Source organism: Haliaeetus albicilla, chromosome 16, assembly GCF_947461875.1.
Source record: "Haliaeetus albicilla chromosome 16, bHalAlb1.1, whole genome shotgun sequence".
Classification (NCBI taxonomy): Eukaryota; Metazoa; Chordata; class Aves; order Accipitriformes; family Accipitridae; genus Haliaeetus; species Haliaeetus albicilla.
This window is the reverse complement of record NC_091498.1, coordinates 30,950,227-30,975,170: the sequence shown is the minus strand read 5'-3', so window position 1 is coordinate 30,975,170 and position 24,944 is coordinate 30,950,227. Positions and strand designations below refer to the sequence as shown.

At 49.5% G+C, this 24,944-nt stretch overlaps 1 protein-coding gene across 9 annotated transcripts; it reads left to right on the top strand.

The window, feature by feature from the left end:
* The first annotated feature begins 402 nt into the window (after positions 1 to 402).
* On the top strand, positions 403 to 19,479 carry RAB3IL1 (RAB3A interacting protein like 1). Of its 9 annotated transcripts, XM_069804177.1 has the most exons (13): positions 403 to 688; positions 2,688 to 2,739; positions 5,254 to 5,488; positions 6,003 to 6,098; positions 7,702 to 7,779; positions 8,398 to 8,613; positions 10,657 to 10,776; positions 12,008 to 12,136; positions 12,251 to 12,363; positions 13,273 to 13,296; positions 15,184 to 15,283; positions 16,273 to 16,339; positions 16,789 to 19,479. In XM_069804177.1, exons 1-13 carry the CDS (start codon positions 418 to 420, stop codon positions 16,869 to 16,871), a joined length of 1,584 nt encoding a protein of 527 aa, XP_069660278.1. In that variant the 5' UTR covers positions 403 to 417; the 3' UTR covers positions 16,872 to 19,479. The 9 variants fall into 9 exon arrangements, 8 of the variants coding, with proteins under 8 accessions (XP_069660278.1, XP_069660280.1, XP_069660282.1 ...); XM_069804179.1 differs by lacking the exon at positions 7,702 to 7,779; XM_069804181.1 differs by lacking the exon at positions 10,657 to 10,776.
* The last annotated feature ends 5,465 nt before the right edge of the window (positions 19,480 to 24,944 follow it).

Below are 24,944 nucleotides of genomic sequence, written 5' to 3'. Positions count from 1 at the left end.
TCTCAGAGATCGTGAGTCAGGAGCCCCAAACCAGGACGCTGACAGCGATTCTGAGGTTTGTGTTTCTTATGCCTATCCCCTTAGGCCTTTTAGAAGGCTTGCAAACTCTTCCACTGAATCATAGGTCTGGAAACGTTCCCGGTTTTATTGCTGAGACGGGAGACCGGCGTGATTTCCAGCTCGGGCAACCGCAACTCTAAGGAAAACACGAAGTACCGTGAGGCTAATAAAACCATTACACCGCCGAAGGGACGGAACGCCGACCCCAGCGCAACACCACCCGCCGGAGCGGCTCCGGGCGGCCCACGAAGCGGCCTGCACGGCCTCAAGGCCGCGAAAGGAGCCGGGCTGGGCTCCAGGACCCGGTACTGTCCGCTCCCGGGACACAGCGACGACGGGCGACACAAACCGCCCGCCATGGCTTCCCGCCCTTCTCCTCAGGGGCCGGCGGGGCGGCAGTGCGCAGGCGCGCCCCCTGCCGCGCAGAGAGGCGCCGGGATCACGTGGTGTGTGTGTCCCCCCCCGCCCGCGGGCGGCGGGAGCGCGTCCTTCAGGCGGTGCCGCAGCGCCGGGCTCGGCTCCGGCTCCGGGCATGGGGACGGCGCAGGGCGCTCCTCCGCCTCCGCCGTGAACAGCAGCAGCAGCGCTGGTGGTGGTGGTGCCGGTGGGACCCAGCTATGCGGCGGGGGTACGTCCGGGAGCCCGGCTTTTCGGGTCCGGGAGGCTCAGGGCAGCGGGGCCGGGCCGGTGTGTGGGGAGGGGGTAGGCGGCCGCGCTCTGTGGGCCCGCGGCTTCTGGTGGCCGGACATTCCCTTCCTTTCCCTTCTGCCTTTCCCTTCTGCCTTTCCCTTCTGCCTTTCCCTTCTGCCTTTCCCTTCTGCCTTTCCCTTCTGCCTTTCCCTTCTGCCTTTCCCTTCTCCCCTTCCCTTCTCCCCTTCCCTTCTCCCCTTCCCTTCTCCCCTTCCCTTCTCCCCTTCCCTTCTCCCCTTCCCTTCTCCCCTTCCCTTCTCCCCTTCCCTTCTCCCCTTCCCTTCTCCCCTTCCCTTCGGGCTGTCGTCCCCCCCCGCAGCCCCCGAGCCTCACCGCCTGTGGGTGCGGGGACAAGGGCGTCTTCGTGTGGAGAAGCCGGGCTGAGTTTCCCCTTGGACTTCCACTGGGTTTGCTTGTTTTGTCGTTAACACCTTGCGTCCCTGCAGCCCAAAGCTTCCGTCTCCTCTCAAGGCTCTGCGGGCGTGTGTTTGTGTGTGCAGTTGTGTGGAAGCGGAGTAAGGAGAGGGAATAAGGAGATTTACCGTGTCCCCCAGCAACCCTCAGGAAGGACACAGTGGGTGATTGCTGTCTGCTGAGGCAAATACAAGAAATGCAGATTGCGTGCTACGCTATAATAAAACGCTACCATATGCTTTGCCAAACGCTTTTGAGAGGCATGTTACTGAGCGCCTGGCGGGGCGGTGAGCGGGCTGTGGACCGATGCCGGTTCGTGGCGGTGCGGTACAGCAGCGGTCAGGCTTCTGTCCTGATCGGGATGGAAAAGTCAGGTCCCCTTTGCAAGCCGGAGGGTAAGAGTTTAACCTGGAGAGACCCACACGTTGTTCATACGGGAAATAACCCTGTCAGATCAGCACTGCAGGAAACATGTGGGGCCCGCTGGAAAAAGTGCAGATCCTGCACATTTTTTTGCTTTTTCTACGGAATCCAACTTTAGAAGTTTGTGGGCTGTTGGTTCTGGTTTTTTTTAAGTTTGCGTTTCTTGTGTCAGTGTGGGACCCTTAGGATATGATACATTTTTCCGAGGAAGATAGCCGCCAGTCAGACCAGCGATAGCAAGAGCGTGCGAGTGTATGTCGTGGTCCTTTGGTTTCTGAGGGGGGGTGTATTTCAAAGCCCCAGCTGGACCCTGGAGATTGGGGCTTGGCTGGGCAGAAGCCAGCATAGCCAAGGCTTTTGTGGGGATTTTGTTTGCACAGCGTGGAGAATGTACTATTCCGTCATGGAAGATGGGATGATTTTTCAGGATAGGTTTTTAGGTCCCTTGGCATTATGGAGTGTGGGTGGGACTGTTGTATTCTTCCGTGTCCTCTAGTTTTCTTCCATAACGTGTGGAAATACACTGGAATACCTGTCTCCCAAGACAACTTTCCTTTGAGGACTTGAAAGTCATAAACAAACAATGTTGTTTTTTTCTTCCTGTTATGTATGGCTTAGATTGGCTGTCTTAGTAGTTTAGAGGACTGTGGAAATGTCCCTTTGCCTTGCTGCTGCTTTATTTTTTTTACTAGCTGCTTGGTTTTGAATCCAGCTTTTCCTCTATGCTCTGCTTTGTTTTGTTTTGTTTTTTTTTTCTTTCTGATCACAGAAGCTGGAGGTGCTCGGTCTGGCTGGAGCCCTTCTAGTGTGTTTCCTCTGTAATACGGAAGAACCTGGAGAGATGTGTTCTCTGCAACTTACCCTGTCTAATCTCAAAAAGTCCACAGCAGACAGGGCTTCCACTATGCCACCTGAGAAATGGTTTAACTGTTGGACAGACCTCTCTGTTTGGCATGCTTCTCCTGCTTGGTGGCAAATCCATTGCAGAGAACCTCCCCGATCTCTGGGATGAATTGGTCTTGTTATGTCCCCAGCTTCCTGTAATGGATTTAATTCCTTCCTTTGGGTCATTCTCTTGCTCGATCCCTCTCTTTCCTTAGTGTTTGGAGCCTTTGGAGACTTCCTCATCCCGTTAGCGATGTCACTGTTTAGGTAAGTGACCCGTGTTAGCTAATCTTGACCTTTCTAAACCATTTTACTTCTTCTGTGCTGTTCTGCCTTTCCTTTAACCAAACGTGCCAACAGAGCAGCCTAACTGGATGGAGCAGGCACTGCACGCTCTGGACACCATGTAGTTTGCACTTGCGTGCTCTCTTGCACCTCAAACTGTAGATGCCTGCCCAGTCTGGGAGTTCCCGTTGGTTGTGGCTCGCTCCGTCAGGCGTATCCCTCTGTGTTTGCGTATGTTGCTTTTTATCAAGCAGTCCCAGTGTGCTGAATAGCTCAAGATGAATTATCTTTGCTTGGAGGCACTGTCTGTCCTTTTTTGTTTGGCCCAAACTATTTTATTTTCCTGCCCTTTCCCCAATGCACCCTTCTACGTTATTTTCCACACTTCCAAATTAAGTAGTATCACCAGGATAAGCCTCTCCTTCTAGATCTTCCCGGTGAATGTTCAGTAAAACCAGGGGAAGTCAAGGGGATGCCAGTTTGTTCCTGTCCTTTCCTACCTTCTTAGCACTGCTGTGTGACCATCCTTCTGGTGCTTTCACTCGTTCTTGCTCAAGAGAGGTCAGCAAAATCTGTGATGCTGACTGCGTGTCCCCCACACCCAGTTGTGTAGTCAAAATGCTGTCCAGTTGGCATGGCGTGGCATCAGGGACGATCTTGTGCCCTTCATCTTCCAAGGTTTCAGGGAGTTTTCCATGTGTGCTTTTCCACGTGCTTTCCTGTGGTACCTGAGCTGAATTAGCTGGTAGCTGCTGCTTCTTTCCCTCTTTGAAAGATGACTGTGGACAACTGTTGCTCATGGACAGCTTTGTGGGGAGGGGCAGAAAGGGAGCAATTTGAGTAGAAAAGGTGGTAGCACCATGCTGTTGCCAGGTGGCATAGCCTAGGAGAAAAAGGCTTGTTAGTAGTTGAGCCTAATGGTTTGTTTGACTGCCTTTTGTGTTTGGGTGAGATGAAGGGGAACAAGGCTCTTTTGAGCTCCACGTGGCTGAGGAGATAAGCCCAGTCGGTGCTCTGCTGTGCAGTATGGGGCTGGAGTCAGAGCAAGGGGGAAGAGTGTGACCTGGCTGGAATACAAGAGGTAGGGCAAATTCAGGAGAGGAAAATATATAGATTGGGAAGAGGGAAGAAGAGAAAGTGAACCTAACCAAAAGAAGGTGATAGCTTCTTGCAGGAGAAGGTAGCGGGCAAGAAGCAGTAGCCAGAGGAGTGTGCGGAGGAGGGACTGGTGCTGTGCATGGAAGACAATAGCACCACAGCTCAGCCGAGGCTTGTGACCCAGAGATAACTGGCAGCAGGTTAATCTGTAGTGCAGTGTGTGCATCTTGCTGAGCGGCTGCACGTGATAGAAAGCTTCCATGTGTGCAAGGCTTGATCGTGTTCCCACTGACTTCAAATGGCTAGTGACCATGTGAGGACAGTTCAATGCATGAAGAAGGGGTGGTGTACAAGTCTATGTTTTCTTCTCATAAGTCCCCAGCAGCTGCAAAACCTACTAAATTCATCAGCCTCTTCCAGGGTCTGTGTTAGTCTGTTGACAGTTGACAAAGCCCTACTGAGCACTGGGGAACAGTGTCCTGGGTGACTCTTCTGGTTTCCTCTTTCTACTACATCTTTACTTGCCAGCCACTGAAACTAAAAAATAGGGCTTCATCTCAGCTCAGTGGAAATACACTGTTTTAGACAGGTCTGTGGAAGACTTTGGTGGGAAACCAGTAGGTTAAAAATAGATCCTTCCTCTCTGAAGCAGGGATGGGCATGAGAGGAAGGCTGGGTTTGCAGTGGAGGGGATTGGGGTCTGTATATTGCTAGGGAATGGGAGAGCTGTTCTTGCTTTTTCTTGCTACTCTCAGTGTCTCTGAACTTAGGTCTACTGGGTTTATACTGGAGTCCTAAACAAGCCAGCTGCAGTCTGTTTCTGAAAGCAGGCAGGAATGGGATTCCTGGAGCAGCTGTCTTCAGTTCTCCTGCTTTATCCTGAGTTAATGGTATCTGGGACATGCTGGTTGAGAAGGGTAAAACCAGGAGTTACGAATAGTATTGCTTTACCTACTAAGTTTTGTGTGTCCAGAATTATCTGTGAGGGAGTACTCACTGTTGAGAAACCAGCCCTTCTTAAAAGGAGTGCAGGCTGGGCATCTCAAACTAGACTTGGTGTGATTCTTAAAGATTCCAGGATAGGAGCGGAGATTTCCCCCAAAGTCTTTGTTTTAGACCATCATCTCCTCTTCCGTTGCTGGTCTGCAAACAATCCATGCCAGAAGGGTGAAGCACTTCAATAGGGAGGCAGTGCCTGCATGCAGGGTAAAGGAACTGGTGCTGCTGCTGCTGAGCACAGAGCAAGTCCTCTAAGACAATTCTGGCCTCTTTGTACACCATCACCCTCCCTGCCTCACTTCGGTGCTTGTCAGAGGCTGGAGGTGGATATGTTGCGAGTGTTAGAGGAAGGCTGTGAATTGCCCCCATGTAAAGTTTCTCTGTGCTGGTACCCCACAGCCAGGCCAATTTTGAGGAAGACAGCCAGAATCAACCAGCTGTGGGACACTGGAAGACACTAATGCCGTCCAAAGGCAGCAAGGAGGAGCCAGAGACTGGACGCCAGGATGCTCGAGGTGTGGATGAGACCCAGTCCACTGAGCAGCTCAACGTGTCGCGTCTACGCAGCTCTTCAGTGGAGATCCGTGAAAAGGGGTCTGAATTCCTGAAGGAAGAACTGCACAAAGCACAAAAGGTAAGACCCAGAGTTTGTGAGAACACCTGAGGATGGTGGTACAGATTTGAGCAGTGGGGGTTTTCCAAGAGGTGGTACTGAGGGGAGCAGGGTCTCAATGTGGCCGTGCCACAGTCTGGAGCAGGCAGAAGAGGAGAGAGATTGAGCTGAGGTGGCCATAAGGTGCTTTGGAGCAGGACATCAGTTGCTAGGTTGACCCAAAGCCCCCGGGCCAACATACAAATCAGTCCTGGAAACCTGCTGCAGAAAGCAGCTTGAGGCAGGCAGTGCTCACTATGGAGCCTCCTTGCTAATGGCAAATGAGCAATTCTAGCCTGAAAAGCCTGCGACAACTTCTGGAGGGATGCCTTTGGCGACACGGAGCATGGTACGGAGTTTAGCGACTGGAGTCTTGGGCTGGGAATCCATGCCATGATGGGGAGGAAAGGTTGTGATTGACAGGTGGGGGCAGGCAGGCATCAGCACTGCTGGAGCCTGCTATGAGCTTACACATCCCTCTCCATTTCCTCAACAGGAGCTGAAGCTGAAGGACAAAGAATGTGAGAGATTGTCAAAAGTCAGAGAACAACTGGAGCAGGAACTAGAGGAGTTAACAGCTAGCCTATTTGAGGTACCACCCTCTTCCTTTTCCCATCATTTCTTAAGCTAAGCTTACATCCAACTCCTTTAAGACAGGCTTTCCCTGAACTTCCAGCCATCTCCTCCCACAGTTTCCTCCTTCCCCCTGTTGTTCTTTCCCACTTGAAGAGGCAGAGCTGGGCAGTGCTGCAGGCAGAGCCTCAGAGCAGGGGCTTGTACCTGCTCCTGGGGAGTGTTTGCTTGCATTTCTTTCCCCTTCTAGCAGCTGTGGGGTGGCATAAAAAGCACAGTAGTTATGGGTTTGTATGTCTGGTAGGAAAAAAAGATGTGGGGTTGCCTGTAGCTGGAGCTAAGCGTAGCTCCCTGTCCCTCTCCCATGCCTGCTCTCTAGTCTGGACAGCAGCTGCTGTGTAATAGAGATGATTCTCTGGCTCGTGTCAGCCCTTGCTTGGGGTGGGAACAAGCTGGATGTCCTCATATACTCTGCTCCAATGAGTGTTCAGAAGGCCTGTTGGTTGGGGTTTTTTTGGTTGGTTGGGTTTTTTTTGTTGGGGTTTTTTTTTTTTTTTTGTAATATGATTCTTGCCAAGCTCTATCCTGGCAAAATCCCATTTAGCAGCAGCTCTAATGTCTGGATCTGACTGGGCAGTGAGGAAAGCCAGAGCCCATCTGTACCTTTGAAACACAGGCTGGTGCTGAGTGTGAGGGCCAAGAGAACATCCCCCTTCTGGAAATTTAGCTGCCTGCATTCAGGGTGAACTTAGTGATAAGTAGCTGAGGGCTGTCCCCTTCCTGTGGTGGCCTTGGACAAACTGCTTCCAGACAGTGTTGTGGGGAGGCTCCAGCTGGGACTTGCACCGCTCCCCTCTTTCTGTGGGAGATGCTTTTAAGCCAGCCTTTACCATTTGGCCCCCACCTGAGTTACAGCTCCTGCTGTGTTGCAGCTGTGCCCAGAGCAGTGAGGATTGGCCGCTCCACAAGGGAAGTGGGAGCAAAGTGCAATAACAAGTCAGGCAAGAGCAGTGACCTCACCAGTGGGGAGCTAAGACATGGAGCAGCAAGTCTCGATCAGGCTCTGTGCCACAAACAGCAATCAGTGTCAGAAAACAGTCCAGTGATCAACCAGCAAGTCTGCAGTGACAACACAGGCCTGAGGTCAAGTCAGGAGGCCAAGCTAGTGAGTGTGAGTCAAGGTCAGAGTTGCAGAGGTATTGGACTGGGCACAGACACAGCTGCTACACAGCTGCGATGCAGCACAGGTGGGTGCTAATGTTAAAGCCTCAGCTTTAAAGCAGTTCCCAAGGGCAAGGAGGGGCAGGCCTTTGCTTCTAGCTTGCTTCACAGCAGCCCGTATCAGTGAAAGAGGTGACCTTGGACTCAGCTAGCTGAACTCTTTAATTTAGCCAACTACACTCCTAGAAGGGGGATGCGCTCCAGGCTCTGGCACTGAGAGCCTTCTCTGGGAAATTCTGGGGGAAGGCTCTTCACGGCTGACAGAGTAAAACCCTTGGATGTGGCAATGATGTCTGTCCCCCTGCTTGCTTGCCCAGAGCATGTGATGTAGCAGAGCTTTGGCCTGGGTGGCTTCATGAGTTGGGGCTGCAACAGGCAGACTAAAATTCTCTCTGGTCCAGGAAGCGCACAAGATGGTGAGAGAAGCAAACACTAAACAGGCGGCATCAGAGAAACAGCTGAGGGAGGCACGGGGGAAGGTGAGAACTGCGCTCTCTGTGACTTGATCTGTGTGCTAGGTTGGTGCCATCCCTGCCCAGCCATGGTGCTGTCTGTTGCCTGGAGGAGAGTAAAGTGCCTGCAGCTCGGTCTCTCTGAGATGCTGCATTTGCTCTGTTCCCTCTCCAGCAGACACTGACTGAGGGGGAAAAGGCATCCTTGCAGTCTGCTGCTGATCCAGCTCCCCTTTGAGAAATGGATGCCAGGGGAACCACAGAGAAGTGATATGCTGTTTAATTGCCACAGCTGTGGGGATGGTTAGAGCAGGGAGCTGGGGAGTTGGAATTTCCTGACAAGGCTGCATCACAGGGCTGCTCAACTGGTTTATTCTTGAGAGAGAAATTTCTGGGTTATTGGGTCTAAAAAGAGCCTGGAGCGAAATGTGCTCAGACTGAGGAGTGGAGGGGTGGGTTCCCAAGTAGCTGCAGTTTAGCCCTCTTTAAAATTCTGTGTGATGGTGGGCATTTGGGAGAATGGGAACAAGGCTTCAGGACTGGGCTTGTAGCTGATTCCCTGTGGCTTTAGTGTTTGGTGGGGTGCAGCAAGCTGGAGCTTAGCAATTGCTGAAGGCGCTGTTGACTCTTGCCTTGTCTCCTCAGATCGACATGCTGCAGGCAGAGGTAACAGCTCTGAAGACGCTGGTGATCACATCCACACCTTCCTCTCCAAACCGGGAGCTGCATCCTCAGCTCCAGAGCCCTTCTAAAGCTGTCTTCAGAAAGGGCCATGGGCGAAACAAAAGCACCAGCAGTGCAATGGTCTCAGCTGCCAGCCAGAATGTGACTCCAGAGCCAGTCAGTCATGAATGCAAAGAGGTGGGTGAGGGCCATTCACTGCATCGGCCTTAGAGCCACTGTGCTCAGGGAGGTGTGCGGCATCTGACTCAGGCTTCCTGGAGAGCTCTGTGGTTTCAGTGTTGGGAGAAGCTGTCTGTGCAGTAATCTGGCTTGTTCCCTAAATTTGTGCTGAGGCAGGCTCTGAAGGGTTTCCATTTGTGGAGATTTCCCCTTCTGGGAAGCACGTTCAAGGCTGCGTCAGGACAACTGCTAGAGGAAGCAGTTGAGGGATCCCTGGAGGGCATGGACAGATCCAGGAATTACCAGTGGTGAGAGTGGATGTCAGAAGTTGCTGAGGAGAAGCCAGTTGTTCTGCTGCATCTTGACAGTTGAGTCCACTACCTGCTCTGGTGTGATTTGCTGTTGTTTCTTCTCTCTGCCTAGTTTGGCTTGGACACCAGGACACCTCTGTCAACTTGTAGTCTCTGTCACTTGTTTTGTGTTCTTGGGCATGTCACTGTTCTTCTTCTTCTTTGCAGAGTGTATATTTAATTAATTATATTTAATTCCTTCCCCACTGGAAGAAACTGGCTAGAGAAGCATACAAGGCATTTGTGAATATCTTTCAAACAAACACTGTTTAATTCCTTTCGGTGATCCTTTGATAGTCCCCCATCTGCTGTGACCGTGGGTGTAAGTAAGGCTTTTTCCTGCTAGTAGGACCTTTCCATCTGGGAACTTTCCACTAGCCAGATGTGTACACAGCTGTCCTGGGGAGCAAAAAGGAGGCAGCTTATGGCACTTGGTCAGGAAGAATGAAAATGAGTGAGAATGTGGTGGGGGATTATGTCTCCCTAATGATTTTTTCGGAGCTGCGGCATCTGTCATGAATTGTTGAGGGAACACGAAGGCACCTGGTCACTTGGCTTGCGTGAGAATGTGTGCAGAAGGGCCAGGTGTGAAATTAATACTCTTACCAAACAGGACTGTGCTGGCAACACTGGTAACGTCTGCTTTTGGCAGTGGATTCAATGAACGTGCCTTGTCAGCTTCTGCGTAGTGCTCTTGTTGCTAGAGTTTGGATGAAATGCTTCAGGCATCATTGATTATAGCCGTTGTCCTGAGACAGCAATAGCAACAAGAGATGAAGATCTTTAATTCTGTTTACAGGCAGAGAGGAACAAAGGCTATGTCAGAAAGAAAGCCAAAGGAAAAATCAGTTAGTAACTGTGAAGGCCTGATGCACTGGTTTCTCTCGGTCAAGTAGGGAACAGTCCAGATACACTGGAAGTTGGAGTCAAATGTAGTCAGGTAGAAGCTGCTTTGGGGGCCAGGAAGAAAAATGTTTTAATCTTTTTAAGGTCCCGTGACCTCTCCCAGTGCTAACTATTCCTCCAGTCTTAATAGAGGAGCTCCAAACTGAGAGCTCAGTCCAGTGAACCACTGACTATCCTGTAGAAGTTGCCCTCTGCTTACAGCAAGCAGAGATAACTTTTGCCTGCTGGGTAGTTAATTTTGCTGTTCTTGGCTCAGTCTCAGCAAATCTCGTGTTGACGATCTTTAGAGAAAAGCTAGCTCTTGTAAGTGACTGCTTGTTAAAGATTTGGACCTGTTATTTCTTTGTGTAGGTAACTTCCACATGGTGCAGATATCCTGGGGCTTAAAATCCCAGGGCTACGGCTTCCAAAGTGACTAATAATTTTATATATCAAGGGTGGGGTGGGTTTTTTTAACTTGTTAATTTCTGTCTCTCAAATTCATTAGTGGCCTATGTGAGAGGTGATAAAAGGGAACCTGGCATTCAGAGAGTTGGTGCTAGGTGCTCTATGGAAAAAAAGTGCCCCATCTTAAACTGAGCCTGAAAATGACAGAATTTTTGTTCCCTTTTTGCACCTCAAGCTGAAGTCAAAAGGTGTGGCTTGTGGCCCTGTGATGTCTTAAGCAGCATGCTTAGTGCCCTGGAAGGGAGGACTTGAGCCTTTCTTTGTATCTTCTGTTTTGTCTCATGTTTTTTACCTCCCTTTCTTGCTTGTCTCTCTAAACCTTTTCCTTCACTGTCTGTCTCTTCTGCTGCCCTCAAAGTCTGGGTTACCTGCTCTCCTCTCTCTGCTCCTTTGTATCATCCCTGGGAAGGCTATCCACATCACCTATGAACCAGGCTGGCAGGCCTTGGGAGCAGATGCTTCCTCATCTTTGCAGCAGGTAACCTTTCTGGACAGCACTGGGGAGGGGTGGGACCCATCTGCCTCTCACTTCCAGCCTTTCAGTTCTAGCTTGCTTTTATGCTAACCTGCTTTTTTTTGTTTGTTTGTTTTGTTTTTGTGTGTTTCTCAATTTGTTTTTCCATCTTGTGGCTCTGAAGCTGTCTCCTGGTAGCAGGTGAGCAGTCTCCGTAGCACAGAGCGAGTATGCTAGAACCCAGACCTTTTTCAGCTTTGTTCACTTATGTTCTTTGTGTTGCTCAGCAGGGTTTCTTTAGTTTTGCTTTTCCTTTCAGCAGCTTTAACAGGATTTGCTGGCCTTTTAAGGAGATGCCCTGTCAGTCAGGTTGGTGGTTCTGCTAATGATCCATCTGGGGTTTAAATGTCAGGTCCCAGAGAGTCTCCAGGACTGAAGTATTTTCAGCCAGACAGGGATGGAGAAAGCAACCTTCCTGCTGGCTCAGGGGATTGGGAGCAAGCTCTGTCCTGGGTCCCTTTCTACTGAGCAGTGATAATGCTCTCAAGCCCACCTGTAAAAGGCAATAAGCAGACATTAGAATAGGAAAAGCTGTTCCTACTCTGAGTTCTCTTTGAAAGAGCTCCTTTCCTACACTCAGCTTGCCTCTGCAAGCCTGTGTGGCTGCCCAGTGTTCCCATTACTTCTGCGACTCCCCAAACACCAGAGTTCTGGGCTTGGAGTGGTCTTTAAAGGGCTGGCATACCCTGTGACCTCATACTTGGGCTCACTGAATGTAGTCCTGCTGATGGCTGTTTATTAATATTTCCAATTCATCCTTTTCTGTAGCAATCTTTTCCTTATAGAATGGTTCTGCCTCCTGTGTCCTGAGTGCCATTGCCACTGTGCTTTGCCATTCAGCTGCTATTGTCATTCCTGCTATGTGCTGAGTGGGCACTTGGTCTGTTTGGTGGTTGTGCGGTGGCTTTCCTGCAGCAGAGGTGCTGCCCTGTCCTGGAGGAAGATGGGATAGAGAGGTGCCTGCAGGTTTCTGGCAGAATAAGTCCAGTATGGCTGTGTTAGTCTGGGTGGGAGATGAAAGATCCTTGGAGCAAGCCAGCTTCCCTCAGACACTTCTGTGATGTCTGAGCCTTTCTAGATGCCAAAGCAGATGTTTTTAGTTAGGTTACCTGCATGGTAAGAGATACCTTCTGATATGGTATCTCTCTCTTCACCCACCTTCCTTCTTCCTGCTCCTCTTGGACACTTGCTGCAGGTCGACTCCATTTTATTTGCTGAGTTCCAGGCCTGGAAGGAATCTCCAACTTTGGATAAATCTTGCTCCTTCCTGGACAGAATTTATCGAGAAGATGTAGGACCTTGTCTGGACTTCACTAAGCAGGAGGTGAGTGCTGGAAAAAGAGGACAAAACCTGTGCAGTCTGGCAGTGCCAAAGTTGTGCCTTTTATGGAGGTGTCCTCTGCACATTCATATCTGCACTCATTTCTTTTTGCTGCAGCTGTCGGAGCTGGTGCGAGTGGCTGTGGAGCAGAATACACTCACCATTGAGCCGGTTGCTTCCCAGACGGTGCCTGTGGTGAAGGTGTCAGCAGAAGAGTGTGGTGGGCCAAAGTAAGGAACCATGCTTATGCTCTCTCGTCCTCTCCTTGCTATTGGTCTTTCCTGTACCGTCTAGTGGAGTTTGGCCAGGCCTTGCTCAGTCAGTTGAGTTGAACAGTTGAAAGGATTCAGCTGAGTGTTCTCCTAGCCTATGACCAGTGGTAGTTCAGCTCAACTCTTCACGTGAGAAGGGGAATTACCTCGGCTGATGTACTGTAGTTCACTGTTTTTGGGGGATAAGCTAGTGATGTGTTAGTGCCCTTGGCTTGGGAGAAGGTTTTGTTTTTTTCCCTTAAGGTAGCAACTTGTTTAATGTTCTCTGAAGGAGTGTTTGTGCATAACCTAGGGTGAAAGGATTAAGTCAGAGCTGCATTCTCTCATGTTCTTGCACCGTGTGAGGTCTGAACTCGCCTTGCACTCCTGACCTTGCTGGTGCACCAGGTGGGCTTGAGCCTAGGTCAGAAGAGATCTCCTCTTGCTGCATATCATCTTCCCCACCTGATGCTGGTCACCTTGCCATCAGAATTTGGGCTATGACTGCTCCAGAGCTTGTGTGACTGTATCTGATGTGACAGACAACTTGAGATTGCCTCAAAGAAGAGGAGCACTAGCAGGAGTGACGTGATATTCCAGACGAAGATAGGGGATTTTGTTCAGCTATTGAATTTAAGTTCAGTCAGGGCTCTCTTTCTTCTTCCCTCCCTTGCCTTCAAGCAGAGGACCTTGTAAGCGAGGGTGTTCATGTAACAGTAAATGCTGTTCACATGCAGGTTTCCTACCACTATCTTCTGAGTTTTCTGTCATCTCTAGGCAAATTGTTCCACGAGTATGTGTCGGGCCTGTTCCAAGAACAACCCATCCTGTGTTTATCCTTATCGGTTTCCTTTTGATTTTTTTTTGTGTTTTGTTTTGTCTTCACAGTGGGCTCCGGTCACAAATTGTAACGTAAGTGAAGTATTTGTTCTTCAGTCAGTGATCAAAGATCTCTAATCCATTAACAAGTTACTAACTTAGTGCAATTTAGCAGCTTTGAGGCTAGAGCTGAACTAAGCTAACTTCTTAACCCTGTTTAATTTCTACCCAGACAGGATGGTAAGGAATCTTGCTATTGGCAATAAAGGACCCAAAAGGAATTTGTTCCCTTTTATTTCCCAGATGCAAACCACTGATTTTTATGGCAACTTTGGACATGCTATGAACCAGGAAGGAGAAAGCTGGGGTACCTGTGCAAGCTGGGACCTACCAGACCTACTGGTCTGTACCCTACTGTACAGACCTCAGTGCAACAGTTTGAGGAGTCTGGACAGGCAAGGACCAAGTTGGCCACTATGTGACATTGTCTATATAGCATCAGAGCAAAATGCTGGCCAGGAGGTGCGAGGACAACTGGCTTTCATGATAGCATGTCTGGCAAAGTGCCCTGGGGTGTGTAGAGCGCTGATGGGCAGGTGTCCAAATGCTGTGGTTTAGGTGACTTCTAGCTACAGTTGTGATAGCTGGGGTTACATCAAGTGGTATCAACCAAGCTAAGAGCGACCAGCAGTAGTCTCTTTTTCCAGTGCGCTGCAATACTCAAATTTAGGACCTCTTAAAGGTATCTCGTTTACAAAGGTATCGGTCGTCCTGCACCTCCTGAGGATTTGATCCCCCAAAGTTGTGTTACTCATTGGGCAACAATTACTTCTCATTGCTTCTGAACACTTACAGCCCATGCTTCTACTCTTAGCTAGTATTTGCCCTTGATAGCAGTGGAGAGCAAGCACAGAGATGTGCTCAGAAGCTCTCTGAAACATCTGCTCTCGTGTGTTGTCATCTTTCGTGGCCCACAGAGCAATTTTTTGCAGCTGGGAGTGATGTCCCTCTTCCCAGCACGCAGGCACTAAGTCTCTGGGCAATGTGGTGGTGACTATGCAGCAGAAAATTCTGCTTTACTGCTTTAAGTGGTGATGAAGGAAGGGCAACTGGCTGGTGCTGGGAACCATTTGTCTTGCAAATAAGGGAAGGAAATGGCAAGAAAATAGAGGCATGCTTCACCCTTGCTGATTACATCTTTTGATGGTCTCCCTGGGAACTGAGCTGTCTTGAAAAGACTATTTTCTTCACTCAGTCTGAAACCTTCTTACAGTTGTGAAGCCAAGCTTCTTCCCTCTCTGCACAAGAAGGGATTGGCTTGTTCTTAGGAACTGCGAGCCTTATCCAAAGCCCCCTGAAGTCAGTACAAAGTCACTCCATGTGGCTTCAACTAGAGTAGCTTCAAATCAGGCCCAAATTAATTAGTAGGAGCCTAGCATAAAGGCTGCAGTGTGGCTTGTTTTGAGTTCTCAGCATGAGCAGATTCTGCTCAAATGCTGGATTTACCTCTTTTGAGACCAGGTTTGGGCCCCAGCCAGAATGTTTGTATCTCATCAGGAAAGCTGATACACCTGAGCAGAACTCCTTCAGCAAAAGCCTTGCCTGGGACATGGAGGAGATGTGCAGAGACCAGATGGCAGTTGTTATACTCTGCTCCAGCCTCACCTCTTTAATATTTTCTGTGGTTTTGTCTTGGGCTGTCTGCCAGGGAAGGGGTACAGCCTTGGTTTGCTTGGGCGTGGAATAATTCATGGTTCCAGATATTTAGCCTACGGTCTCCTAAACTTGCCATTTATGGAATCTTTCTAGGAGCAAAAGGCTCATATCAGCCATGGTTTTTTAATTCTTCACGCTGCCTGACACAGGTCTGGCTTCTGAGCTCCCACTTCTATCTCTTTGGAATAGTCTTGCGGTTGTTGAATTGTGCTCTGCTCTGCCACCAGATTGTTGAAGGCTGAAGTGTTTTTTCTTTGTCTGCAGGAAATGTGCTCTGAGTGGCCTCCCCAGGACCTGCAAGCACCGCATCATGCTGGGGGATTCTGGGAATTACTACTACATTTCACCATCCTGCAGGGCCAGGGTGAGTCCTTCACCTTCTCAGGGTGCCTCAGCCCTCCAAAATTATTCCAAGCCCTGAGATGGAGGAGCTCTTGAGGGTAAGCCCTCAAACTAAGACCTGTGGGTCTTGAGTTTGTTCCTGAAGTTGGGGTGGCTCTTGGTCAATGACTAGGGTGCAGGTCTGCAGCCCTGCCTCAGGCTCCAGTGCTCTGCCTTGTGTTCCTTCAGTGTGTTTGCTTTCCATGGTTTGATTCAGGACAGGGATTTGATGGTTTTGCTTTATTATTATTTTTCAATTTTCCCTTGTAAAACACAGTAATTGTCTGCTCTTTAAATGCTGGCTCTTGTTATTGTTCTAGTACAGATCAGTGACTCAAATGGTTATGAGAACAAGCTGTCCTTTCTTTGGAGGGAAGGGAGAAGGTGAATGATTTGTTAATGTTGCTGTTGGGGCTCTGATTCAATGGAGCATTTTAGAAATTTATTCTTTCCTGGATTGTGAATCAGAAGAGCTGATCCTGCAACATGTGGCAATTTCTGAGACAAAAAGTTGTTTTTGTGCATGGACTTAAGTTGACTAATTTTCGTCACTTGCACCAGAGCACTGTAATGTGTCATGAACACCCTTATGTCCCTGCACACACACTTTCTGCTCAAACCTTTAACTCCAAAGATTTTCATTCAGTTGGAGAGCAGTGCTCTTTGAAGGAAGATCACAGGCTTTGTTGCCACATTAAGTAGTGATCACTTATGTCTCAAATCTGCAATAGATTGGAGTTCCTGTGCAGTGTCTCGTGGATAGTGCGGTATCTTGGGACAGGATTGTGGATGCCCAGAGAATGCTGACTTTTTTTTTTTTTACCAGCTTTCTTCCTATCTCTTTCCATCTGATGGTATGTAGGACTATTTCTCAGGTGCTGAACACTAAGAGCTCTCCTGCTGGGTCCTGTGCAAGCCTCTTGACAGGCAAGGCAGTTCTGTAGCTGACTCCTTTTTCTCTCTCTCCCTCAGATCACAGCGGTGTGCAACTTTTTCACATACATTCGCTATATCCAGCAGGGCTTGGTGAGGCAGGACGGTAAGAGGGGGTAGTAGCTGGCTGCAGGGGCGGTGCTGTCTGTGGGACATTGGGAGGAATTAAGAGGTCCGATTCAGCATGACAGGAATGGGGCCAGCTTGGGGTACCCTGAACTCCCTGTGTCTTTGAGGAACAGTTAAATGGCAAAAGAGAGGCATGAGCGGGAGGAATAGACGCACCCATTCATTGCTCCTCAGCTTGTTGGGAGCTTTTCCTTCGGGTGGAACTGTTAAGGGGTAACATGATGGCCCTCTCCTGCTGGACCATCCAGCCTGTCTGCTTCCATCACTTTGGGGATGAGACTGGCTGGGCTGTGCTGGGAGCACAGCATAACATGAGGTGGTGTCCAGCTATGCCTTGCTTACTGATTGTTGGTTGGGTTTTGGTTTTGTGGGTTTTTTTTTCTCTTTTTTCCTCTTCCTCTTCCCTACTCCCTTTTTGCTTTGCAGTGGAGCTGATGTACTGGGAGGTCATGCGGCTCCGGAGGGAGATGTCTCTGGCCAAACTTGGGTTTTATCCCAGTGAGATGTAAGCGGAGGTCTGAGCATGGAAGGAAACTGCTCCTGTATGAACGGCTTGTCAAACGTAATCTGCCAAACAGATTAATGCAGTGCCTCTCCTGCAGTAGGCCTTACTCCTCCGCACCCTCCCTCTGCCTGAAGCTGATCAAGGAGCAAGAAGCACAAGTTCCACCTTCAGCTGTCCCACTTCTCCAACTGTGACTGGAATGCAGCTGCCAAGCTACTCCCTCAGAGCTGGGCTGGCCCTGGCTGCTCTGGGGTGGCTGTCTATAGACTGTCCTCTATGGAGTCTCCTATATGCAGTGTATATCCATTTTTTTTTAACTTTTGTTTTTATATGCAGTCTGCTTTGGCATAGTCTGAGGGCAGCCCTGTGCAAGGCAGGAGTCCTGGACCTTCTTTGTACGCAAGTCTTTCAGGACAGATGCTGGCTGTCTGTCCATCTGTTCCACTCATCCTTTGGGGTGGAGGGTGCTGTGTCCAGCTGTACACTTAGGTCCTGCTGACCACTTACTCCCTGAATGGCCCTGTAAATGCCAGCAGCATGCAATAATCTTTTGGAGAGCCATGAACAGCCTGTTTCCAAGTATTTCCTTGCTCCTTTTAAAGGAGCCTGCAAGAGAAGCTTTCTGCCAACTGAGTCACAAAGAGGGATTTGTTTCTGGTTTTAGCTTGCAATTTGGCACTGGGTAATCCAGGCTGGGGGAACAGCCGGGCCAGAGGCCGGAGCTGTGCACCTGGGGCCTTCGGCAGAAGAAAGCGAGCAGGGAGATTGTGTAACTCACAGCTGGCCACAGCTTGGCTGCAGTCGGCGCAGGATGTTTTCTCCTGGTCTAGTGAATCTGCTGCAGTTGTCACAGGCAGATGTGGACTTTGACAGGCAGTTCCCTGTGACAGTCCTTGGTGCAGAAGCCCTTCCCGCATAGTGCTCTTAGGTACAAACCTCACCCACAAACAGATGCCTTTGAGCTTTTCCTGCTCTAAGGGAGCTTTGGGCAGTACTGTTCCCACTGTTTAGATGGAAACCATGGTCCCAGGCTGGGTTCTTTGTCTCCAGGAGGAGCACGCCCAGGCTGGACACTGTCTTGAGGCCCCAAGATTTCCTCCCCAGTATTACAGCAGACCTAGAGATGCACGTGCCCTGGGAAACCCAGCTTCTCCTGGGCTACCATCTCCAGTGAGGAGATTTGAGACATCTGTGTGTGGACGTGAGTGATGTGGCTGCAGTTCCTGTATGCCTCAAAATGTGCTGGGAAGGATGTCACTAAAGTTGTTGCAAAGCAGAGGCTTGCTACAGCTTGGGCTCAGGCTTGTCTGTACAGAACTGTGTTAAAGCCATGACAGTGTTTTGTAGCCAATTTAGCCTTTTTTTCAGTGACTGTGGAATCAGCTCAGCCACCACCCACCCTGGAGGTTTCATCTCATGTGGCATTTCTGCATTCTTGACTGCCACATCACCCTGTCCCTCTGCCATCATCATAACTCCCTTCTTAGCAAGTTAGTGCCCAGAACCAGATCACCATCCTCAGCTCCATTAAGTTTCATCCTTTCCTGGGAGATGCTACAGGAGGAACTCTGTCTTCAGTGGAAGAAAATTAACTGAGCTGCTGTGGTTTTGTCCAGGGGAGGGAGGAGTAGACGGGGAAGACAAAAGTTTTTGGTTTGGAACCTAATACAAGGACAGATCCACAGCAGATCTGAGAACCTTTTGTGGAAGACCCCCATGAGCACAAGCTTTCCTGTCACTGAGCACACTTACAGTATGCTGCTGAGTTGCTCCTCAGGGGACTCCTTTCCTTTTAGCTATATTGGCATACGGTATTGTTTGCCAAGGGTTAGTAGCTAAGTGAAACATGAGTCATCATCCCCAGAGCGGGGAGAACACGTTCCTGACAGTGCATACTAACTTTGAATCCACCTCCTTCAGCTCAGGAAGGGCTGACCTGCAAGTCTAAGTTGTTTCCACCCTAGTTCTGCTTTTGCTTCCCACGGCTGGGTGCCCCAACTCACGCTGCTCACCCTAGCTAGATGAGTGTGTACATCTGCTACTGTTCACCAAAGGAGTATGTTTCAAATGTGGAGTAAAAGCCTGGGAAATACATCTTTGGGTAAGAGTCTGGCTGGGTCTTGAGCTAGTGATAAACCTGTATCTCTTTTGGTGGTGTCTCCAGACTTGTAGCAAGTTGACACCAGCTTTTCCAGAGGAGACAATAGAAATGCTTTTTCCCAGCTGCAAATTTCAGCTCAGGTAAATTCTATCCTTGGCAGTTTCTCCTTGTATCTCTTCCCCCTGACCTTTTGATCTCTACATGTCATCATGTGCCATTAGCTGCTACATTGCACAACAGACGTGGCTGCACTGCAGCACTGGGAGTGAGATGATCTCTATGTAGGAGACGTTTTGGTTTGTGGGATTATTTTTTTCCCCCAGTGTCACTTTGTAAAGCACTTTGAGATGAAAGGAATTAGAGAAATGCATTGTATAAGGTTGTCTTACATTTGAAACAAAGCAGAGAGAACAATTTGTAAATTAATATGAAGTCACTCCGTTAACAGCGGGATGGTTGCACCCTGCTCTTTAATAAAGGAAAATAAACATTTGTTATTAACCTCTCTAAAGGTCTAATTGCTGTTGTTGGGGTTGGTTGAGGGGGTGTGCTCGGTAGCCAAGAGAAAAATCAAGTTTGGCTGGTATTGTGGTCTGTGCTTCTCTTGCTGCTGTGTGCCCTAAGGGACGGGGTTTTAATGCTTTTCTTCATCAGTCTGCCCCTCCTGTAGCTGGCTGCTCCCTGACTTCACCAGGGGACTAAGTGACAGTGTTTTAGTAGCAAACACAGTTTTATCACAAGTATTTCTTGTGACAAGGCAGGCCTGTGTGGTTTGTACTGAGCAAGGCTGAGGTCTCTTCCAGCTCTGCTGTGGTCTGGTTCAGTTTACTGGCTTGAAGCATTGCGTGGGATATGCTGGCTGTCTCAAAGGCTGGTTAATTCAAGGATCTTCTTCCTTCCTCTTTCCTTGCAGGGCTGAGCAGTCTCCTGCTTTTCCTATCAGCAGGTGGAAGCAGAACTGCGGAGAAGTCAGGGAGAAGTCAGACCTGCCAAAGGAGAGTCCATGATCCACAGGATCCACCACTACCTTTCAGAAGCTGCCGTTACCAGTGGGCCCTTAGTGGTGTAGAGAGAATGGTTCTCTTCTCTGGAGACTTTTGGATCATGGACTCTTCTTTGGCCGGTCTTCCCTTGGCTGCGTGGGGGCCTGGGGCTTTGGATGCAAAGGCAGGAGCTGGCAAGCATGAATTGTAGCGGTGCCGGGGACTGAGCTTGCTCCTGTTGTTCAGGTAATTTTCCCCTGCTTTTAGTTGCAACTTGATTTGAAAAAGGCTGCTTTTTCTTATTAAAAAGGTAGGTCCAGCTCCTGCGGGCCCTTTCTTGTCCTTTATAGAAGGAGAAGGGGGACTGTGGGTGGATTCCCTTGGCCCCAGCCCTTGTGCAGCTCTCCATGCCACAGCAGAGGCAAGCACAAGTGAGAGATGCCAGCTGGTTGTGGGCACAGCGTGTGCCTGCCCTGCAGCAGCGGCAGCTCTCAGACCCTCCAAGTTGGGAAGCTGGGTCGCTCTAGCTTCACTAAAGTAATTTTTCTCTCCTGCATTTAGCTGTGGATATGAACACGGGAGATCTCTTGTCATCATCTCTTGGTGATGGCAGTGGAGGGAAAAAGCAAAACATCAAAGGCCTTTGGGAAATGAAGCAGAGGTACAACCAGAGCAGAAAACAGGATTAGACCTCATGCTGGTATTGGTTCTGGGACCTGGGGCTTCGCTTAGACTAAAGGTAAACTTGCATGAGGATGAGTAAGAGAAAGACTGGTCCCAGGGAACCTTGTGTCTCTGAGTGAGGCAGGGTGAGTGAGCGGTGCTGAGGTTCTTCCCAGCATGGGACAACGAACCTCTGAACCCCCATGGGCTTCCTCTGGATTCGTGCTTGAGGCAAGGGTGGTCAGGCCTTTGCCGTTTTTCTTGTTTGCATGCAATCCTGAGACCCAGTTGCTGATGCTTGCTATGACAGCGTGACAGAGACATCACCATAACCTTCTCCCTGCTGTGTTTAAAGCCAGGAACTGGGGTCCTGTGTCCTCCCTACTCAGAGTGCCTTGAGACACTTAGCCAGGCCCACAAATCTCCTTGTCATCCTTTTCCCTTTCCATTCCTGTGTAAACATGGGCATTATTGCCTTCCTCTGATGGGATGAGCTGCTGCTCTTGGAATTCCCTGTCCTGCTCAGGTTGGTGAGGGTCCATGAGCTTTTCCCTGTCTGGATTCACACTCATTGGCATTTGACATCATGGGAGGGAGAAAACCAGCGCCCAGAGGAAGGGGCTGCCGCCTCTGGGATGTGGAGAACCCCAACAGATAGCAGCGATGCTTACCCAAAGGTACTGTGCCTTGTTCTAAAGTGATGTTCTCATTTTTCAAATAGTGTTACCATTTAATAGGACGAGTCATCTAGGCATGGAGAAGGAAACCAACTGGTGCTGGCAAGGCAGGAACAGAGCTGGTGGTGGGTGCCCATTCTGCCTGTGCCTCCGCTGCCGGTGCTGGAGTAGAGCAGGGGTGGGAGTGGAGGGGAGGAGTGGAGGGGAGCTGCCAGCAGAGACACAACAAATCCCCCTGGATGGTTTGGGGCTTCAAGGAGGAGATAGCAGGCAGCTGCCAGGGCCAACAGCAGATATGATGGAGGAATTAGAAGGGCTGTCCTCCTGCCAAACTCAGAGCTGTGTCTGCATGTCCCTTCCCTGCTGGGTCCGGAGTGAGCTGTTTGTGCTCAGGTGACTGTAAAGTTGCTCCATGCTTTTTGGCTCCTGAGCTGTCCTGCGTTAAGCAGCTACGTTTTGAATTGAGAGCTGTCGCCAGAAAGGGATATAATTTAATTTTTTTTTTTTTTTTTTTTTTTTTTTAGGATCCTCTAGATTCTGTATTAAAACGTAATACAAGAATCTTTGCTCTTTGCAAGGGAGAGCAGCCTCTCTTTTTCTCCGGAGGTTTGGTCCTACCCTGTGCAACATGTTCATGCAGCCACAAGAGGGCACAGGCAGACCAGGCAGGGACTGTCCCCCCTCGCTGGTCACCCTGCGAGGATGGAGCATCTCCAGGGTCCTCCCTCGCTTCTGCTCCTGCCCCTGAAGGCATCCCACCTGCTGACTTGTCTTCTGCAGCCTCTTCTCAGGTGTATTTCTGCAGCCTTCCTCCCCTGCTGGCAATGGGAATTGGCGTTAGATGGGTCCTGTTCTCCTTAGGCAACTGGAGAGTAAGTCTGTGATGTGGAATGGAGAGGAAGGATTTGGGTTTCTTTAAGGGATTCTCGGTTAAGCCTGAAGAACATTGCAAAGCACTGAGGATGGCCAGGTGAGAGACTGTGAATGTTTTGCCATGTCTGGGTCTTTAGGTGTGATGTCCTCACTAGAATCAGCAGGGATTGCTGTTCAGAAACTTTGCTGTGGCTGGGAGCTGAACCATGAGGTTGGTGCCCAAGTTTCTATGCTCTGAGAAGACATCAGCCCTGTCCCTTATCCATTCTGCCCACCTCTTCCACCAGAGCTTTCCTGCTGGTTTCTCTCTCAAGAATAAACCATGGTTCAGTTGCCAGATCCTCTCCATGTCCTTTGAACAGAGTCTCTGGGTCCCTTGTACATGTTGCTGTATGAATAACATTTTTCCTTGTGCCCATTTGCCCCACAGCTTAGCGCCTGCTAACCTGTCCTGGGCCAAAAAAGAGCTTCAAAGGGATGGCAGGTCAAACATCTGCCTTTGTAGATGCGTTTGGCTTGCTCGAAGGACAATGAGCAAAACCATCGGAGAGGATTTTGTTTTCCTTCCTCCCTTCCTCCTAAATCCTTTTTCCCTACCGTAAAGCATAAAGGTGGTTTTATATCACGTCTGGACTTTCATGTCCATCAACCAGCCTTTGTGCAATTCCTCTTGCATTCTCACGCTCTGTAAGCAGAAAAGCAAGTGTGTGTGACCTCAATCTTTTCTTGGAGCTCGTAAGGGAGAGAGCAAGTGGGAGCTGACTGCCTATTTACCCTGGAGATGCCCTAGTAACTGTAGGACCAGCAAAGGGTGGGCTGTGAAGGAGAGTGGTTCTCAGTCATCCCTGTGATAATTCATGCAGAGGCTTGGCCACCTTGAGTAATGATGTTTTATGGTAGTACTATAGGTATATAGGCACCAGGACAAATGTACATGTAGCTTGATAGCACGTCCGTTGTGCCACCAGCGTCTTCATCAGCAGCCTCTGATGTTTGTTAGTATTGTTAATAACCACATTTTCAGGATGTGTGGCATTTTGGTGTGGTGCCAGAACGCAAATAGTCTGGCAGTTCCAGCAAAAGCAACTAGAGCTCGTCCTGTGGTTTTTTCCTGCACCAGTTCTCGTGTAAATTATCCTGGGTGGTATCAGTTCAGCTACCTGTCTTGGAGCTTCACTTTCCCCATCCGTCAAACTGGGAGATGATTAGTTTCCACCATGAGGCGGATGTTTGGGCCCCACTATTTAGGACAGCTTCTATCTAGAGCTCTAGTAGGAGTGATAAGGGGTGTGTGTATGCTTGCTATATTTGGTCTACCTGTATGTGGGGCTCTGAGCATTTGTGCATGTATTCATGGCTGGGAGGGATAAGGGTCTGCAGGTCCAGAATGAGACATCTTAACCTGGACTGCAAAGGAGCTTGGGTCTGGAAGAGAAAAGGGGAAATTTTATATCTCTGATGGAGGTTAGCGTTGTGTGTAATGAGGTGCTTTTAGGTACTTAGATGTTAATACATGTTTAAGTGCAGAATCTAGGAGACTTTGAATGGCAAGAAGAGAGAAACCAGGGTAAGGGTCCTAGAGATTTGGTTGCTCATGGCAGTTCCCTGGGTCAGCTGGTCCTGTGCTTTACGCTGCCTTCAAGGTTACACAAGGTTTGCACGGGGCCGTAAATCAGGCTGTCTTTGCACAGTCGGTCAGGCTGTCCCCACATGCACAGAGAGATGTATGTTTCCAGGAACCAACAAACAAAAGACTTTTTGTTTGTTTCAGGTGTAGACAAGGAGAAGGGAGGAGGTAAGCAGATGGCCTCAAAAAAGTCAGCTATTTCAAACCTTTCTTGTGTGTAACCTTCTTTTATGACAAATCTATCAAACCAGTGAGGATTACTGTAGAATAGACAACACTACCTCAGCCAGGGGGAAATTCCAGTCAGTTCAGAAATTTGGGGAGCGTGGCCCTGCCAGGAAGAAGTTGATGTCCTGGCACAACTCCTAACGTGCACGTGGCACTGAGGGCTGGGACTGGTCAGCTCTGCCAAAGCACCACGTTCCTTATAGGAGCAGTCCCAGTGGTACCACTGGTGCTGGAAGCCAAGAGGTCAGTTTTGCTATTTATCATGTCAATATTTCCATGTTTGCGCGAGGGTTATTGGGCTGAGCCGAAAAGAGCTGAAACATTGACTTCAGCCAGCCTGTTAAAGCAGATGGACTTTGTGCTGGTTTACCTAACACTGGCAGGATTGTCAGAAGCCAGAACAGACGCCCAGTGGGGTAATTCCCATTTGCAAGTGATGAATTGAGTAGCTAGCAAGATACCTTCTAGCCCTGTTTACCCTGTGGCCGTAACGATACCCTTCAAATTTTGGTCACCGGTGAAATGCTCTAGTTGCACGCCTGTTGCTGGGGGCTAGGTCAAGCAGAAGGCTAAAGCGTGCCGTTATCTACTTTGTGTTGAGATCAAGTGCACGGGGCTCAGTGGACAGTGAGGGCCCTTCCAGAAGGGCTGGTGTCTGCCACAGGGAACTGTGGTAAAGCAGCTGCAAAGACTGTGCACCACGGAGCTTGGCGAAGCAGCAAAGGATCTTCTGCATCCTCTTCATAGCAGGTGTCCAAAGACACCAACCCCTCTCTACTTATCAAGTAATAATAGTATATTCTGTGGGTTCCTCCATCGCGGGGGATCTGGGCACGCATTGTGGCAGAAGGCATTGAGGTAAAGAGCAGGGAAAGCTTTAAATAAGGTATTTAGTGGGCAGTGGCAGGAGGCAAGCGAGGGAACG